General features: G+C 40.2%; 1 protein-coding gene and 1 long non-coding RNA gene across 3 annotated transcripts; one reads left to right on the top strand and one right to left on the bottom strand.

Moving 5' to 3' along the window:
• The first annotated feature begins 202 nt into the window (after positions 1–202).
• Positions 203–5150, top strand: LOC110488901 (stonustoxin subunit beta). Of its 2 annotated transcripts, XM_021561353.3 has the most exons (5): positions 203–338; positions 2077–2167; positions 2437–2483; positions 3331–3410; positions 3704–5150. In XM_021561353.3, exons 2-5 carry the CDS (start codon positions 2082–2084, stop codon positions 3761–3763), a joined length of 273 nt encoding a protein of 90 aa, XP_021417028.3. In that variant the 5' UTR covers positions 203–338; positions 2077–2081; the 3' UTR covers positions 3764–5150. The 2 variants fall into 2 exon arrangements, with proteins under 2 accessions (XP_021417028.3, XP_021417027.3); XM_021561352.3 differs by having other exon boundaries at positions 3331–5150.
• On the bottom strand, positions 3467–18047 carry LOC149978298 (uncharacterized). The gene is made up of 2 exons (XR_016486304.1): positions 17372–18047; positions 3467–3923 (listed from the first exon to the last, which is right to left on the bottom strand). It is a non-coding gene; the product is annotated as an uncharacterized LOC149978298 (long non-coding RNA).
• Positions 18048–20346: the final 2299 nt, after the last annotated feature.

Below are 20346 nucleotides of genomic sequence, written 5' to 3'. Positions count from 1 at the left end.
TATGGGGTATTGTGTGTAGGCCAGGGACAAAATGACTACATTTAATCCATTTTAAATTCAGGCTGTAACACTACAAAATGTGGAAAAAATCAAGGGGTGTGACTACTTTCTGAAGGCACTGTACATACTTCAACCTACATACACACAGCCACACCCATACAGATAATACCCAGAGCACACAGGAGGGAGGGAATCTCCAGTTACTGTATCCAAAGGTCAACTGTAGGTGGCCGCACCTAGGAGGAGGAGTCACGTCATTGAGGTGGTTCCCTAACAACATCTCTAAGATATTTTAGTAATCTAATGCGACATTCTGGGTGTAATATTCAGGCTACAAGGTAAGAACCAAACTAATGATGACAGTATAGTGAAATGTATGATGTATACAGTGGTGTAAAGTTCTTAAGTAAAAATAATAAGTACTACTCATTTTTTGTGGTATCTGTACTTTACTATTTCTATTTTTGACAACTTTTACTTTTACTCCACTACATTCCTAAAGAAAATAATGTACTTTTCACTCCTTCACACATTACATTTTGAATGCTTAGCAGGACAGGAACATTGTCTAGTTCACACACTTATCAAGAGAACATCCCTGGTCATCCCTACTGCCTCTGATCTGGCAGACTGACTAAACACATTTGTAAATTATGTCTGAGTGTTGATCCTGGCTATCGGTAAATAAAAAAAAACAAGAAAATAGTGTTGTCTGGTTTGCTTAACATAAGACATTTTAAAAGATTTATACTTTTACTTTTATACTTAAGTACATTGAAATACATTTAGACTTTTACTCAGGTAGTATTTTACTGGCTTTTAATTTTACTTGAGTCATTTTCTTGTAAGGTGTCTTTACTTTTACTCAAGTATGAAATTTGGTACTTTTTCCACCACTGTATGAACAATGAAATGTATGTGATTCTAGCAATGGTTAATACAAACAATGGAGTTGAATAACCTTATATGTTGGGCTATGATGGGTTATACAGCTGTACTAAGCTTATGAGACATTATATTCTTCAAGATATTTATTTCAAATGACCAACTAAAAGCAGTAAATATTGCAGATTGTCACGTCTACTCCTTCTCCCTCCCTCCGGCACTCGACGTCGCCTGTCTACTAACCACCGATCTTGGCTTTATTATTATGTACACCTGTTCCCCATCATTACGCACACCTGGTCGTCATTCCCTCCCTGATTACTCCCCCTTTATTTAGCCCTCAGTTGTCTTCAGTCATTAGGTGTTATTGTTTTCTCTCACGTTCATTACCTGGCTCGTGTTTGATCTACTGTATTGGTTCTTTATTAAAAGCACCTTCCACACCTGTTTCCTGACTCCCGGCATATACGTTACACAGAAGAGTTTCAGTAGACTGTGTGAAGGAGAAGTACTGGAATGAGCTGCCACAGTTACAATCAATCAGTCATTCATGATCGTTACAATATGACCTGGGTTTATTGAAACGGACGGCGGTTGCAACACTCATTGACCTTGGATCAATGATAGACAGAATCCACAGACACTGGAATAGGAGAAAACAACAGCACGATACTGTGGAAAATACTCAATATTCTGTAAATATAAATACACTCCCCACCCTATCTATTTGTACAGTGAAGCTAAAAGTTTTAATTTGTCTCTTGTGTGTCCAATAGAAATGAATGGTAAATAATGTAATGGATGTATTGTATTAGGCACATCATAATCTGAAATACAACAAAAACAAACTGCAAACATTTGACTACGTTAATACGCTATAAGGGAATTTGTCCAAATAATTATAACACCTTCAAATGGAGGGACTAGACACACAAAGTGCTTTAATTTATAAATCGTAAAACAGATATGTATGAAAAAGCACTCAAATAAAAGCTTCACTGTCCAAATAAATAAAAAGGTTTGTGTATCATTTGAGTGACCCCCCCCATCATGATGTAAGCATTGGCCGGCTTTTTATTGTTGGTTTTCTCTAATTGTTTTTCAAACAATCACTTTGCACTACAACTATTGTATTGCATGATCATTTTTGGTCTGTATATTTTTTTCTAAATGCTGGATGTCTTTGATTAGATACAATGAGTCTCTCTGGGGGAAGAGAGGAGGAGGAGGAGGGGGCGACGGACTTTAAGATGAGTCTCTCTGGGGAACGTGACACTGACAGGTGGGAGGAACGGTTGAGAGAGAGAGAGAGAGAGAGAGAGAGAGAGAGAGAGAGAGAGAGAGAGACTTAATTTATGCTTGCTTGTGAGTGTATCCATAACTTGAATTGTATGTTCTTGTATTAGTGACATGACATCATCATTGCTCAACAGAAATGATTAGTGTGTTTATGTGTGAGTGAGTGAGTGAGTGAGTGAGTGAGTGAGTGAGTGAGTGAGTGAGTGAGTGAGTGAGTAAGTGATATGGAATCATGGTGTTTTATTCCTACAGTGTGGACCATGGTGGAGAGTGCTGTTCGAAATCCGATCTTAAGAAATGTGAGTGTTGACTAGGGTTACAAAGCCACCGATAATTTATTCAGTAATTTTGGTAATTAACAGAAAATCTATTGAAATCTATAGTAACTTTGGTCATTTAAAATTGAATCACTAATGTTTTTTCATATATAGAATTCATTGTTTATATCTGTGTCAATATTATCCATGATTCTCTAGTGGATAGACCAGGTTCAAGAGAAAATAGGCTACTTAATGAAAAAAAGCATCTAATCAACATTGGCATTATCTTCAATGAACTTCCAACTATTGACTTTGTTCCCAATTGCCACCAGTTTGTCGCCATATTGACCTAGTAAAATACATGTAACATATAAAGGATATCTCATGCTGAAACTCTCCTATTTAACACCAAGGGTATTCACTAACCTGATGGTTTATTTTTAGGATAATGTTTTACAGCTATGTCATTCTCTTTTTTTATCATCTTATTTGATTCATTTATATCTTTTACATGTGATACAGTCACACAGAGGGCCAGAGATAATTCCAGAACACCTGATTGAACTAGTTGGTCCAGTCAGATTGAAACTCTCATTCTATGGAACCATAGATCCAAACCACCAACATCCCACTAAGTATAACTAGAATGGTGCCGTCAACTCTGTAGCTGGCACTGTTGGTGAACTGCTTCCTGTAGACTGATGTAGAATTAGGAACGGGAACAAACATTCTCTAATGTTGATTTAAGTGATAAAAGAAAAGTGTTCTGAAAGCAACAATTGGGCTCCAGCCTGACAATCACTGACGACATCATATGTAGCTGGAGAACAGTAAACAGTGTTGGTTGGCTCTACTGATGTCATGTTGTCTTGGTCTCCCCCATCAGATGCCTCTGATCTCACACTGGACCCAAACACAGCATTCAGAGAGCTTACTCTGTCTGAGCAGAACAGGAAGGTGACAAAGGTGAGAGACGAGCAGCCGTATGCTGATCACCCAGAGAGATTTGACTTCTGCAGACAGGTGCTTTGTAGAGAGGGTCTGACTGGGCGCTGTTACTGGGAGGTAGAGTGGAGTGGGGAAGGGGCTGATATAGCAGTGACATATAAAGGAATCAACAGGATAGGTGATGGTAATGACTGTGATCTTGGATTCAATATCAAGTCCTGGAGTGTGCACTGCTCTGATGATGGTTACAATGCCTGGCACAATGACGAGAGTATTGCCATACCTGTCCCCTCCTCCTCCCACTCAAACAGAGTAGGAGTGTATCTGGACTGGCCCGCTGGCACTCTGTCCTTCTACAGCGTCTCCTCTGATGCACTGATCCGCGTGCACACATTCCACTCCACATTCACTGAGCCTCTCTACCCAGGATTTGGGATTTGGGCGACTGGCTCCTCAGTGACCCTGTGTCAGGTAGAATAGCCTCCTGTTTCCTGGAGGAACATCAGGGAAGTCACACTCCAGTTCAAACACCTGTAAGCATGACAGAACACACACTTTCAGAAAAAAAGGGTATGGTTAGGGTACGATATTGTTCCCTGTGGTACAAATATCAACATACACCATTATGTACTTATGTACACATAGTAATCTAGTACAATGGTACATTTTTGTACCAAATATTTTGAATATAAAAGTACAATCATTGGAGGTGTAGCTTATTGGGGGAGTGGCTTTCAATTAGTTATTTTTGGCCACCCTTGAGTGGAAGTGTTGTACCAGTGGTCCATGGTTATGTTAATTTGAGTTTGAGCATATCTGCTGGATATCTTTTCAAGACGTATATACATATGTAAGAGCATGTGACAATAAAGAGCTGTAAATAATATTATAGCGACATTAACCCAACATTGAGCCACCTTGTCAAGAGGTATGGACCTCTTGGCATGATGGTGTGGTGCTGGCTTAACAGTCACTGGACCCAGGTTCAAATCCTGGTCGGGTCTACCCCCTGAATTTATTACCTTTGTGTCAAAAGGGGGATGGTGGGAAGTGTACATGTGAGAGACCTGGTATAGAAAATAGGTATATTAATTATAAATCATTTGGTGGGTGCTTATGCCGTGTTTGTCTTATACACATGTGGGAATTAGAAATGAGATGTTCTGCATATCACAATTCCCCCATCATCAACAGCGACCCTGGAGCAATTAGGGTTAAGTGCTTTGCTCAAGGGCCTTGTTGGCATGGGGATTCGAACTAGCAACTTTTCTGTTACTGGCCCAACACTCTAACCTCTAGGCTACAGTACCTGACACCACCATTATTTTCTGACATCCCAGGTTTTGGCACTTAAAATGAACAAAAAGCTTTGTCACTGAGGTTGTACCTTAAAAAGGAACATTTGTACCTTTTTGGCTCTTTTAATGTGCGGACTGCAAGGGTACTGTTATGTGCCTATAACATAACTAATGAGTAATAAGAGGATACCACTAGAGTGACAAGCGTTTCTACCCCTTTAAGTACAATACGGTACCTTTTTTTTCTGAGAGTACAGAGAAATGTTTTTAAATGAACAATCTTTTTGATATTGTTTTAATTCCTTGGTGTTTGTAAATATTGCCATCGGTAGAACACATATTTGTCAAAATGTCCACACAACAATCCTTTATGCAATTTAAACAGATGAAAGAAGATGTTTTCATTTGCATTTACAAGAATATGGCTTTTCAATAAATGAAGTCCTTCATACCTACAGTACCTACCTAGATGTCTACCAATGGTTTAGACTATGATTGAAGTGTCTTGTCTGTGAATGTGAATGTGAATGTGAATATTTTTGATGATGCCCCTTGGCCAGGGCTCCGCAGAGCAATAGCTGATTTGAATGAAACTCACATGAACCAGGTATCCATCCAGCCTTTTTACACAAGTAAAGTGCATGATAGATAAAAAAAATGTCACGGCAGGCCAAATAGGAATAGCTCATTTGTTGGTAAACTTTCCAAATGTCAACAAAACAAAATACTCTAGACAAGGTTGGATCTTTTTGTGTTGGTAAAACTAGTTATGCGAGAAATGGTGAAGGAAATGCCTTTATGCACAAATACTTATAGAATAATCATCGTATCGAAGTAAACTTTGAGTCACATGATGATATGGTGTGTTGTCTGTCCTCCCACTGGGACTCAGAAAGCATGCCGTTTATTAGGCTACAGATGAAATATATTCTGATGAACTTCACAGGGTGCGGAAGTGCACGGTGATTAGCTTGATGCTCTTTTCCAATAAATATCAAGAGTTTTTTCTGGAGACACGAAAATCGATGCTTGGCTGAAGTTTGACAAATACAAATAATCTTGCTCTTTTGTCCATAATAATCTCATCATGTAGTAGTCTACACCTGCACTATATCTGCGAGCTGTTGACATGTGAGCACGTGCCAAGACCAGAGTGGACACATTCGCTATGTAACGTCATTTTTAAACATAAAATCTATATTTATGCGTACTATGTCATCACGCACAGCCCTTTATCTGCAACAAGTGGGAAAATGTACATATTTTTTTATGCAGATCTGTCGCCAATTGGATGAAAACCTAGCTAGGGAAAGAGATTACTTTAGTCTACAATACCACCAGCTAGTGGACATTTGATTTACTCAACACTTTCTCAACTGACTGGATCCAGTTTGGTCCTATGGCCGAGCCATAAAAACATGACTGTGAAGGGATTTGGCCTTGTTTTCAAGATTGCTCATTAAGAAATGCCGCGGCCATGACTGAAGACCAAAGAGAGTTGCCTTGGGGTGTGGTTTGATGCGGATGTTAGTTGGGTGTGTTTTTGCCATTCAATCACAACACACAAGGGCACAGTAGTTGGTATTGTGACCGCGAGGTAAGCTAAGAGGTAAGCTAGCTTTGCTATGGAGAGAATTTTTGAAGTTGAGGTCTCTTCTCCCCTGACTGACTCACAATCTCAAGATGGTTAGCTAATTCAGTTCTATGTGTAGGCTAAAGCCTGCGCTGACCTTATGTTTAGCCAAGCTGACAGTGACAGCAGCTAGCTAGCATAGCTTGGGGATAGCTGCAGCTGGCTAGCCTATCTATTCTGAACAAAAATATAAACACAACATGCAACAATTTCAAAGATTTTACTGAGTGACAGTTCATACATGGAAATCAGTCCATTTAAATATTCATTAGGGCCTAATCTATGGATTTCACATGACTGGGAATACATATATGCATATGAGGTGATGGCGGCAGATAACTGGCACAACAATGGGCCTCAGGATCACGTCACGGTATCTCTGTGCATTCAAAGTGACATAGATAAAATGCAATTGTGTTCATTGTCCGTAGTTTATGCCTACCCATGCCATAACCCACACCACCACCATAGGGCACTCTGTTCACAACGTTGACATCAGCAAATCGTTCACCCACACAACACCATACACGTGGTCTGCGGTTGTTAGCCCGGTTAGACGTACTTCCAAATTCTCTAAAATGACATTAGGGTAGAGAAATTAACATTCAATTCTCTGGCAAGCGCTCGGGGGAACATTCCTGCAGTCAGCATGCCAATTGCACACTCCCTCAAAACATGAGACATCTGTGGCATTGTGTTGTCTGACAAAACTGCACATTATAGAGTGGTCTTTTATTGTCCCCTGGACAAGGTGCACTGTGTACTGATCATGCCATTTAATCAGCTTCTTGATATGCCACACCTATCAGGTGGATGGATTATTTTTGGGGAAGAAGAAATGCTTACTAACAGGGATGTAAACACAATTGTGCACAACATTTGAGAAAATAAGCGTTGTGTGCCTATGGAACATTTCTTGGATCTTTAATTTCAGCTCATGAAACATGGGACCAACACTTTCCATGTTGAGTTTTATATTTTTGTTCAGTGTAGCTAGCCGATGTATCTCTGTCACAGCTATGCCAAGATAGCAAGATCCAGCGCCTGGAATGTGTTTCATGACACTTGTTCTACAGCACCTTGCTACAAAAGTTCCTTGCAACTTAGTTTCAACATTTCATCCTGTCATGTAAAGACATGTTACCATGGAAACTAACTGCAAATTCAATCCCCGGTCTTCAGTCAGCTGACCTGTCCTACAACACACTATTCTATAGCGGGCTAGTTTTGTCTCGTCTCTCATTATGACAGCAGTTATACTGTGTCCATCCCAGAACTACTAATATCCCTAATATCACAACTGGGGAAGAAACCAAAGGGAGTGACATATAAAGGGCAGGTAATCAAGGTGGTGATGGAGTCCAGGTGTGTATCATTATGTGCAAATACGCATAACGCTGGTGACAGGTGTGCATCATAAAACGAGCAGCCTGGTGACCTAGAGGCCAGAGAGGGAGCACACGTGACATGTAGTTTAATTGAAATGTGCAGCTGTTCTTGGTAAATAATGAATCTGCTAGCTTCTGATACCTGAATGTCTTACTACATCTTTAAATATATGAAAATATCTGGTCTGATTACTTTGACAGATTATATCAACCTTATTACTTTGTAGTGTGGGGCAGATCCCATATTTCATCAGAAATTACTACACTCAGACTAACACCATAGAATATGTCAACTGTAATGCTAGCGTACAGAAGACAAGGAGACATTGGTGAAGTTTTAAATAAAATATAAACATGTTTTTTTTATCACGAGTCTGGACAATAGCGGCATGTTCAGTCCTTTCTGGGCTGTAGGGGGATAAGTGACAAGACCGACCCAGTGGCCAGAGAAGGGCACCACTGTCACACAGTCAACAGAGCAAAACATACATCTGAGTTTCATTATTTCAAATCCAAATGATTGATTTAGTTTACCATAAACAGACCATCAAAATGTAATTCTGCTTTAATGTCAGAGATTTGCCTCTCTGAGGACTTTAATGTCAATTAATTTTGCAGCAGTCAAAAAACAGAAATTACACACAAAAAAAAACAACAGCAAATGGCAAAGTATATTTACAAGCAGTAGGCAGGGTAAGTGCAATTTCAGAAGTGCACGTGTTAAAGCTCAATTACTCCAACATTTTGCAGAATTGCGTTCGACCTTTGTTGGCCTTTCTTAGAAATGGAGTCCATACACTGATCCTAGGACAGCTTGTTGTCAGTTGATGCTGAAACTAAAAAGGCTGTACCTCTCGATTGGTAGTAGATAATTATGTTCTGATTTAAATTGCAGAGAAGTAGACCAAGATGTTATACCCTCTAAATAATTCTTACAATATTTAAAGGCTGTCGAATGCCACACTAACAATCTATTTTTGTTGTTGTTGCAATAACAAGTCATGATGCGTACCACACCAAAACCTGCAGTGGAATGTAATAGTCCAAAGCATACTTATACAGTGAGAAATAAAAGGGAACATATGCAATATCACGGATAATATATTTTCCAGCTGGTTGGCGTTTATAGGTCCTTTTATTTGAGTGCATGTGATACACCACTAATACAATCTGCAACCTCACTACCGGCTGTTCTGCACAATATTATCATGTGCACAACGTGATGATTGGCACTATATAAAACACTATCATCCCAGGATGTGTGTAAGCAGAAAAACAAGCCTGCCCCAGCAGATTGATAATTATTAGCCTGACTTAATCTTGGGAAGACATAATACCCTCTACCTGCTTAGACTAGAGTACTGTCTAATTACATTAACTGTTAATGCAAGTTTTTTTTGTGTGTGTGTGTTTTTTTTGTCTTGGGGTAAGGTTGCACTTTAGTGAGTTACACTGGACATGATGAATGTGCAGGGGAGCCAATGGTCAAGAGGTATTTATTTCATGGGCCTCTAGCCACACTGACACTCCTTTCAAATCTGGACGTGATATAGTGGCCAGGCTGGGCCCAGCCCCTGAGTGCATGGCGCTCCCCTTTGATATGTAGCAGACCAACAAGTGCAGGCGCCGTGAAGCTGTTATGGCTTGTCTGTCTTTTGTTCCGCCACTAAAGGCAGCCTGCGACATGTCACCGAGAGCTGGTCAAAGGGTTGGTGAAGGTCACGAGAAGAGGCGCGTGGCTCAAAATCAGATGTCACCATTGCTGAATGGTGGAATGGTGGTTATTGAGGGCCACAAAAAGTATGATCAACTAGATTCAGGCAAGGGCAGATTTATTTTCTTGAGCGGATGGTCAGGGGGCCTGAACATAATTTACAAATCATTTGTAGCCTGCAAATTGACTGCAAGAAGCCCAAAAAGGTATAATACTTGACAAAAACATAATCTGATTACATTTGTATATGGTCACATACAGTGCTGAAATGCTGAAATGTCTTGAGTCAAAAGCCTAAAAATGTTCAGAAGTACATTTTTGCTTAAAAAGTCACAAAATAAGTTGCATGGACTAACTTTGTGTGCAATAATAGTGTTTAACATAATTTTGGAATTAAAGCCTCATCTCTGTACCCCACATACTGTATATAATTATCTGTAAGGTCCCTCAGCAGAGCAGTGAATTTCAAATTAAATCAAATAACATTTAAAGGTCACATACAAATATTTAGCAGATACATTTTTTAACTATATATTTTTCAGATGTAATTGTGGGTGTAGCGAAATGTAGATTCAACTACAAAGACCAGGGAGGTTTTCTAATGCCTCACAAAGAAGGGTATGTATTGGTAGATGGGTAAAAATAAAGCAGATATTGAATATCCCTTAGAGGATGGTGAAGTTATTGATTACAGTTTGGATGGTACATCAATACACCCAGTCACTACAGAGATACAGGCATCCTTCCTTACTCAGTTGCCAGAGAGGAAGGAAACCGCTCAGGGTTTTCACCAGGAGGCCAATCGTGTTTTTAAAAGAGTTACAGGGTTTAATGGCTGTGATAGGAGAAAACTGAGGATGGATCAACAACTTTGTAGTTACTCCACAATACTAACCTAAATTAAATAATGAAAACAACGAAGACTGTAAAGAACTCAAATATTCCAAAACATGCATCCTGTTTCCAACAAAGCACTGAAGTAATACTGCAAAAGAATTAGCAAAGCTATTCACTTTTTGTCCTGAATATAAAGTGTTATTTTTGGGGCAGGTCCAATACAACACGTTACTGAGTGCAACTATCCATATTGTCAAGATAGTGGTGGTTGCATCATGCTATGGGTATGCTGGGGAGTTTTTCAGGATAAAAACGAAACAGAATGGAGCTAAGCACAGGCAAAGTCCTAGAGGAAAACCTGGTTCAGTCTGCTTTCTACCAGACACTGGAAGAAGAATTAATCATTCAGCAGGACAATAACCTAAAACACAAGGCCAAATCTACACTGGATTTGCTTACCAAGAAGAATGTTTCCAAGAATGTTTCTGAGTGGCTGAGTTACAGATTTGACTTAAATATAATTGAAAATCTACTTTCTGAAGGCACTGTACTCTATTATGTGTGGGAATACTTTGGAACAGATTTCCAACATTAAAATCACTTGGAGTTGATTTGCTGGCCTTTGCTGCCCCCCCCCCCCCCCCCCCCCCCAGTACCAGTCAAAAGCTTTCCTACTTTTTCTTTATTTTTTACTATTTTCTACATTGCAGAATAATAGTGAAGACATCAAAATTATGAAATAACACTCATGGAATCATGTAGTAACCAAAAAAGTGTTAAAGAAACCCAAACATATTTTATATTTGAAATTCTTCAATGTAGCCACCCTTTGCCTTGATGACAGCTTTTCACACACTTGCCATTCTCTCAACCAGCTTCATGAGGTAGTCACCTGGAATGCATTTCAATTAATAGATGTGCCTTGTTAAACGTTTAATGGTATTTCTTTCCTTCTTAATGCGTTTGAGCCAATTAGTTGTGTTGTGACAAGGTAGGGTTGGAATACAGAAGGTAGCCCTATTTGGTAAAAGAGAAAGAGAAAATACCATACATCATTACTTTAAGACATGAAGGTTTGACAATCTGGAAAATGTCAAGAACTTTGAAAGTTTCTTCAAGTGCAGTCACAAAAACCATCAAGCAGTATGATGAAACTGGCTCTCATGAGGACCGCCACAGGAAAGTAAGACCAAGAGTTACCTCTGCTGTAGAGGATACGTTCATTAGAATTACCAGCCTCAGAAATTGCAGCCCAAATAAATGCTTCACAGAGTTCAAGTAACAGACACCTCTCAACATCAACTGTTCATAGGAGACTGCGTGAATCAGGTATTCATGGTCGAATTGCTGCAAGGAAACCACTACTAAAGGACACCAATAATAAGTAGACACTTGCTTGGGCCAAGAAACACGAGCCATGCTACATTAGAACGGTGGAAATCTTAACCTTTGTTCTAATGAGTCCAAATTTGAGATTTTTGGTTCCAACCGCCATGTCTTTGTGAGATGCGGAGTGGGTGAAAGGATAACATCCGCATGTGTGGTTCCCACCGGGAATCATGGAGGAGTAGGTGTGATGGGTGCCACAGGGTTCAAATCTCGGGCCGACTCTCTTCTCTGTATACATCAATGATGTCGCTCTTGCTGCTGGTAATTCTCTGATCCACCTCTACACAGATGACACCATTCTGTGTACTTCTGGCCCTTCTTTGGACACTGTGTTAACTAACCTTCAGACGAGCTTCAATGCCATACAACTCTCCTTCAATGGCCTCCAACTGCTCTTAAATGCAAGTAAAACTAAATGCATGCTCTTCAACCGATCGCTGCCTGCACCTGCCCGCCCGTCCAGCATCACTACTCTGGATGGTTCTGACTTAGAATATGTGGACAATTACAAATACCTAGGTGTCTGGTTAGACTGTAAACTCTCCTTCCAGGCTCACATTAAGCATCTCCAATCCAAAATTAAATCTAGAATCAGCTTCCTATTTCGCAACATAGCTTCCTTCACTCATGCTGCCAAACATACCCTTGTAAAACTGACCATCCTACCGATCCTCGACTTCGGCGATGTCATTTACAAAACAGCCTCCAACACTCTACTCAACAAATTGGATGCAGTGTATCACAGTGCCACCCGTTTTGTCAGCAAAGCCCACCACTGCGACCTGTACGCTCTCTTTGGCTGGCCCTCGCTTCATACTCGTCGCCAAACCCACTGGCTCCAGATCATCTACAAGTCTTTGCTAGGTAAAGCCCCGCCTTATCTCGGCTCACTGGTCACCATAGCAGCACCCACCTGTAGCACTCACTCCAGCAGGTATATCTCACTGGTCACCCCCAAAGCCAATTCCTCCTTTGGTCGCCTTTCCTTCTAGTTCTCTGCTGCCAATGACTGGAACGAACTGCAAAAAATCACTGAAGCTGGAGACTCATATCTCCCTCACTAGCTTTAAGCACCAACTGTCAGAGCAGCTCACAGATCACTGCACCTGTACATAGCCCATCTGTAAATAGCCCATCCAACTACCTCATCCCCTTACTGTATATATTTAGTTATCTTGCTCCTTTGCACCCCAGTATCTCTACTTCCACATTCATCTTCTGCACATCAATCACTCAAGTGTTTAATTGGTGTATTGTGATTACTTTACCACCATGGCCTATTTATCGCCTTTACCTCCCTTATCTTTCCTCATTTGCACACACTGTATATATACGTTTTCTACTGTATTATTGACTGTATGTTTGTTTATTCCATGTGTAACTCTGTGTTGTTGTATGTGTCGAACAGCTGTACTTTATCTTGGCCAGGTCGCAGTTGTAATAGAGAACTTGTTCTCAACTAGCCTACCCGGCTAAATAAAGGTGAAAAATGGTGTGATGGCGCTTTGCTGGTGACACTGTCTGTGATTTATTTAGAATTCAAGGCACACTTAACCAGCATGGCTACCACAGCATTCTGCAGTGATACGGCATACCATCTGGTTTGCGCCTAGTGGGACTATCAATTGTTTTTCAACAGGACAGTGACCCAACACACCCCCAGGCTGTGAAATGGCTTTTTGACCAAGAAGGAGAGTGATGGAGTGCTGCATCAGATGACCTGGCCTCAACAATCACCCGACCTCAACCCAATTGAGATTGTTTGGGATGAGTTGGACCGCAGAGTGAAGGAACAGCAGCCAACAAGTGTTCAGCATAAACTCCTTCAAGACTGTTGGAAAAGCATTCCAGGTGAAGCTGGTTGAGAGAAAGCCAAGAGTGTGCCAAGATGTCAAGGCAAAGGGTGGCTACTTTGGCTGGCTACTCAGAAATCAAAAATATATTTTGATTTTGTTTTACACTTTTTTGGGGTTATTTCATAGTTCTGATGTCTTCACTATTATTCCACAATGTAGAAAATAGTAATAAATAAAAAAGCCTTGAATGAGTAGGTGTGTCCAAACGTTTGACTGATACTGTATATATTTTTCTTCTTTCTGAGCTCAGAAAAACTTGAGGGGGGACGGGTGTTGGATGGGATAAATCACCCATGGGCCAAATTCGACTCGCGGCCGCCAGTTGGGGAACCATGCTTTACAATATGTCTCTTTGTAGTCACATGGCACAGTAGTTACAGGTAGGGAGGGACATTATATACATACATACTTTTATTTTTTTTGCACCTAAACTTTTTGTGTACCTACTACACTGTGGTTGAATGTGTACCACATACAGGCTTTGACCTATTCTAACTATTGGTGGTGGAAACAAAAAGCTGTGGTTCTTTTACAATAATTACCAGATGGTAGAGCATATTTGTGTAAGCACAAAGGGAATTCCTGGCGATTTGATATGAGGGCAATGCAGTGGCATCTGCTCCTTTGCTCTATTCCAAGGATCTACACAGTAAACAGTTACCGTTATCCGATATCCAGAGCTTCTGAGCAACTATGTTTTAATATATTATTCATCATAATATTTATCATCTGTGGTCCAGTGTCGATTCTTACAGATCTTTGTTCCTTTGTACAATGTACTCCTCATAACAAAAACCCAAGAATGCTGCCGTCTCTAAAATTCTCGGAACGGTTCATTCTTTTCAAGCCATGACCTCTTGCCGCCGCCTCTGATCTTGGAGTGTGAAGTTACATGCCATTATCACATTAAACATACATTTGTACTCTTCCCCCTCTGAATATCGTAATCGCAGGGATCCAAAGAGTCTGAAAATGTTTGCATATCAATGTGGACAATCATCTCTTCCATCTCTATGCATTATAGTCTCTTTTAATCTCCCATTGTCTGTGAACAATATGCCTTGCATTGACTTTAGTGCACTGAATTGGACTGTGGAAATCTAGTTTTTTAAATTCTGATTAATATATTTATCTTGTGGGGTCCTACAGGCCTGCTACAGATGGTGCTGCTTTTCATAATGACATTTGGTGAAACAGTGGATAGTTTAGATATGATAGGCTGAGCTTACATTTAACCTGATATGGCAGCCCATATGGCAGTTGAAAAGGAATTTATTTCCAGTCTGTTTTCAGCGATTCACTGATAGTCTCTCCGAGACAAATAGCATCCAGACAAATTTTTTTGCAAGCATTTCATTGTCATTTCATGTAATTTGTCAACCTGAATTCCAAACTGTATTCATTAGAATATGAGAGAATTTCAGCTAAAGGTCTTTATTCGGAACCAACTACTTCGTATTTTTTCAGATGTTCAGAGCTGCTCTCTCTGTATTTGCACATGGTGGAATTGGGAGGGTGAAGTCACTCTCATTTTAATGATGCATATTTATGGAGGGATCAATTAAAGGCACCTCTGGAGTTGAGCGGATGAAAGAGCTCCGACTAGCGAGATCCCATTTGCCTTTTAATTGGAATTCTGATTTAATTCTGATTGAATCCAAGTACTGTGCCATTACTTGTGACAGCCATCCCAGAAATGTACCCCAATGGTTCTACAGTATAAGCATCACAACAACAAGAAGAGGACACAACATGCATCTATTATTCAAAGCCTTGTTTTTTATAGTGATGTGGGAAAAAAAGCATTTAGATTAATCGTTTACGTGAAAGCCCAAGTCACATGGATTTATCCCAAGATTACAGTGCCCATATTAGGACGGAGTCTGCCTTGTGCGAAAGATAAATGAAGGCATCATTATGTGTCCTTACCTTAGTATGTACATGTTTTAATTGACATGTACAGGATACTCAACACTAGAAGGCACAGCTTAGTTGTCAAAGGAACGATCATACAACATTTTATACAGCTTTTTAGAATTGTTCGTTTTGCAATTAATTCTGCCACTTTCCAAGAGTGTGCTCACCAACAACTTATCAAGATTGTTCACTTAGCATGAGAAAGATCAACATTTGCATTTTGTGTTTGTATGCTTCATTAAGTCCTTGTAAAATGTACATGTCAATTCATATTTTCACGTTTACATGACATTCATCCTAATTGATTTGTCTGTCAACTTTGGGGACTGTTTCAGGACAGACGTGTCTGTGGAAGACAGACTGATAATTACAGTCAGTCAACCACTGTCTGCTGACGAAGAGATGATGAGAGAGGACGGACGGCCTTTTATGTAAATATAGTCCAAGCTGAACATTCAGTGAGAAGAGGTCTCCCACCCAAACATGCCTCCCTTTTACATGTCATATCCAGCGTGAGATTATGTTTTTTTTACATCAAAGCCTTTTCAATAAAGCACATGGGGTAATAGTTTGCAATGTGCAGGGTCTCGTTTGACCCTTTTACAAGATACACTTTAAAACATCTCGCTAAGGATGGCACTGGTTGAATAAGATAGACTGATGAAACGGAGTGAATTGCTTGGCAGCTATGTCTTCATAGCCATGATAGCTGGCTGACTTTCTAGCACCTTAGCCAGGTTTTAAAATAGTGCTACTTACATCAGAGGTAGTCTGGGGAAGATAAATGTATAGTATGTGGGTGTAAAGAAATGAGGAAGGCATGCAGAGAATTAGACGTCTTCTACTGCCTTTGGCACCTTGTTTGTTCTTTGAAACCAGATATTTGTTTTTGTTCCTCCCCTCAAAGCAGTTATGCAGTTGGTTGAAGCATTACGCAATATGGTGCATGCGTTTTGTTCTCATGGTAGGCTAGCCACATCAGTTAGTAAAGCTCACAAACAGTTATTGTGGTCATTCAGTGGACTATACTAACTTCAAGTAATAATGTTCTCACAGAACCTAAATCAGTTTGATCAATTGGTGTGGCTGGCAAAAGAAGGGTCATTCATGAATGGGTTAATTCATTTGTGATGTTTTAGTGGATTGTGTGGATTCTGCATGATATTTCAGAAAATGTCAATGTTTATATAAGAACATCATAGTTATCATAATGTACTCTTCTTTTACTATTTCCAATTTTCCAATTAATAAGCTTTATAATAATGGAAATAATGAAGATGGCCATCCACATAGCAACAGACATGGCAACAGGACACTGCATGAGACATGCAGCTAGTATACAACGGGTATAGCTGTACTATATCTAAACGACAAAAATGAAAAAATAAAATAAAATAAATAAAATGTGTACCTACAGTGTAATTACACTGTACTGGCCTATATAACTACCATGTAAAGACATACAATTCAGGGACATTTCATGTAAAGTAGGACCCTGTCTTGTTTCGAAGGGAGGCTGCTTTATGTTCATTGCTTTGAAAACATGCTGTGTTCGCTCTGTGCTACTGTCTTAGCAGTAACAAAATCAGCTGCTGTAAACACCACATCCCCCGCCCCCACCCCAGAACTCTACTCAAATGGTTTACGAATGTGGATCTCAGCATTAGACCTAAATCAGCAGATAATTCAAATGGGTTGGGGATGCAGTAGTCTTGATAATGAGGAGTTGCGTGAACAAACTGGGGCTGAGTTAAGAAGCTTAACCCTTCACAGTGCAGTACGGTGTCCATTATGGGACAACCTCAACCTCAAGGCTCGTGCCTCACTCATGACAATTGACACAAAGAGGGGTAACATTTAAGTCAAGGAGGGTGAGGCTTGAGGCTGAGAGTGTCCTAAAATGGACACCGTAGTAGGTGTTTCCTGACTACACATCACATCACTTACCTCCTCCTCCTTCATCCGTCATGCCTCAGTAGGAATCTAATCTTCATCCCAAGGAAATCCACAGATTCACTGAGGCAACAAAGAGGCACATTCCCTCAATTGCTTCGGGACCACACAATTATATGAATAACAAGGAGAAATGATAAAAGCACGATTGACGTTTAATCGGTCCAAGAGAATAATAGTAATCCAACTCCATTCATTTACTCCATGCAAGAGTAAATCACATGTTAATGAACTCAAGGAAGTCTGGTGGTACTTCTTAGGTTGTAGTCAGAATGTGGGATGGAATAACATGAATTCTACTTGTTTTGTGTTTGTGCCTTGAAACCACTGAGTCTAACGTCCACCAATGGGAACAAAGCAAATTTTTTAAGCATACAGCCAAAGCATCACTTGTTAGAATGCACTAGAAAAGGGGATAACAGTGAACCACTAAACTGTTTGATGACTATATTTCTATGTAATGCTTTTACAACACAATGAGAAGAACACACTAACTATATCAAGTTGAAGATATCTTTCTTTCTCTTACTCGCCCCCCCTCCTCTTTCTCTCTCCTATTTTCAGACAGCATGCATTCCAACATGGAAATTAGAAAACAATTTATATAAATCCTCCCGTGTTCACTCACTGTTTACATTTTTCCAGGAAGGCACACTGAGCCTCGTCTCCATGGAAACTGCCCGTGGCCAATGGTGGGTCTCTTGGCCTGACCATGTGACATGACGCCTGTTGAGAGACATATTGAAGTTGGCAGTCAGGCTGTGTGCTGACTATGTTTTATTGAAAGGAAAATAAGAACCATTGAAACGGAAAAGCTCCTTATACTGCATAAAAGAGTATTTTGTTTATCTCAAAGCTCTTCCTCTAACCCATTATATTAGTGATGATTGTTTTTTCCACACCTCACAGCATGTTTTGAGGGTGGGCAGCCTACAGTGTGTTGTTTTTTACCCCTGCTCTCATTTAAGTTTATAGCTTATGACTGCTTTGAAATTCAACAGTTCCCTTAGGAAAACCTGCCCATTTCTATCACCATTAGTTCATAAGCAACACACACACACACACACGCAATCCCTCAGAAAATGTGCTATATCCCTGGGACTCTAGGAACAGTCTGTCGACATTGATCACAGTCAATGGCTCTAATAGTTATTAGTTTGAGTCTGTTATATGGGGAAACATGTTCTTCTCTTTCCCACTTCAGATGACACTTCTAGTCTCTGGCACATCAGGCACATTCTTCTCAATCACATCCATTTTAAGTAAGCGAAATCAAGATGTGATAAAGATGTTAAATTCCCAAATTGCAATTTTTACAAAGGCAATAGAAAAATACAAAGTCCTAATGAGTTGACTGAATTGAAATGAAATTGCATCCTTGCCATTGCTATGATGTAGTGTTGAGCAGCATCATACCAGCTTTTACCCCTTCAGACAAGGTATTGGGAAGTTAAGCCTTCATTCCCCTGCGATAGGGTGTCATGTCACCATGGTCTCATCTCCCCCGACTGAGCGCTGTCAAGATCCAGGGTAAGCCTTACTTTGTCACTCTCAGTTCCTGATCTAGCCAGCAGCCTCTTTCCTCTCCTATTTTCTGAAAGTATCAATAATGACCGCGTAATTACATTTAGATACAAGCTCCCACAGCTAACAGACAGTCAATCAATTTCCAGCTCCTCTTTTTCCCAATCATCGAACATGTTAATCTAGCCAGGCTAAGGCAATTTGATTTAATGCTGTCGTAATGCTATAATAAAAGTTTAATAGAATATGTAAGCATGGAAATCTGGTTGAAGAAGTTATTAATGTGGGCCATATTAATGCAAAGCTACAGTATGTGATCTGTGAGTCATGACAAAGCAGGTACACTTATCAGCCAACAGATGGCAGAGAGAAGCAGATTAGCCTGGGTGTTGTGAGTGTGCGCTTCTAAGCTCCTTCAACTTAGTGCACATCCATCCAGAGCCTATATAAGAGGCAGGCCTATAGACTTCCTCTCCCTGGGCAGCCCACACTGAAGCCTTTCAAGCCTACACCCTATCAGGCCTTATTCATCAGGGCATATCAAAAAGCAACTTAAGATGCTCTATCCCCCCTGATTTGCCAGGCACTCTCGATAGGATTCTGCTCCACATCAGGAAACAGGCACCCCCTCAGACTCAGGAGCCCATTTAATCAATGAGAGAGATTACAGTACTCCGGGGCCTGCTGGCGCTGAGTTGAGATAGATGTCTTTGGTCTGAATGCAGGGGCCTGCTTCCCCGTTCCACACAGGTCTGAAAAAAACATGGTGCTTCATGATTGACAGGGAGATAGAATGTGTTCTTGTGAAAAGGCTACTGGATCTGTGTGAACACTGTTGTTGGAGAGGTCTGCAGACCAGTGACATCCTGTAATGGTTCAATCGCAACGTTTGAGAAGGTTTTTAGGTATTTGTCTACCGATTGATTGTACACCGTCTATGTCATTGTCATTTTCTTCTCTACCTTAATGTGTGTGTTAGATAAGCTGTTGCTGGTGGTGCAAAAAAAAAAACAATATGACCAAATCCAAGGCTTTCAAAGCATTGCAATTGTGGAGCGTAGAAGGCTTCAGTTCTGTCTCTGTGTTACTTTGTCTCTACTGAAGCACCCTGCTGACTACCATTTCAGACTTCTCAGCCCGTTGCAAAACACACTTTAAAATGTAGGCACGACTTCATTTCTCAAATAAATGTTTCAGCACCAGTTGATGTTTTAAATATTCACACCCATATGTGGTAAACAGCTTAGTCATCAGCTGTGTGTTCCAGGCTTACCAAGCCAATGTTTACAGTACAGATATGTTTAAGCAGCTGCTTTCCTGAACTCAGAAAATCTGTCCAACAAATCTCCTGTTGGCATTTAGAACTTCACAACTCTTGTTTTCATATGCTTATGAATAAGAAATGCTAAAACACAGACCGCCTTTCTCCAATATGTTTATCTTTG

The sequence above is a fragment of the Oncorhynchus mykiss genome, chromosome 14 (assembly GCF_057628025.1).
Source record: "Oncorhynchus mykiss isolate SJ-2025 chromosome 14, ASM5762802v1, whole genome shotgun sequence".
NCBI lineage: Eukaryota > Metazoa > Chordata > Actinopteri > Salmoniformes > Salmonidae > Oncorhynchus > Oncorhynchus mykiss.
Note: the sequence above shows the minus strand (reverse complement) of the source record. Positions and strands in the feature narration are given on the sequence as shown.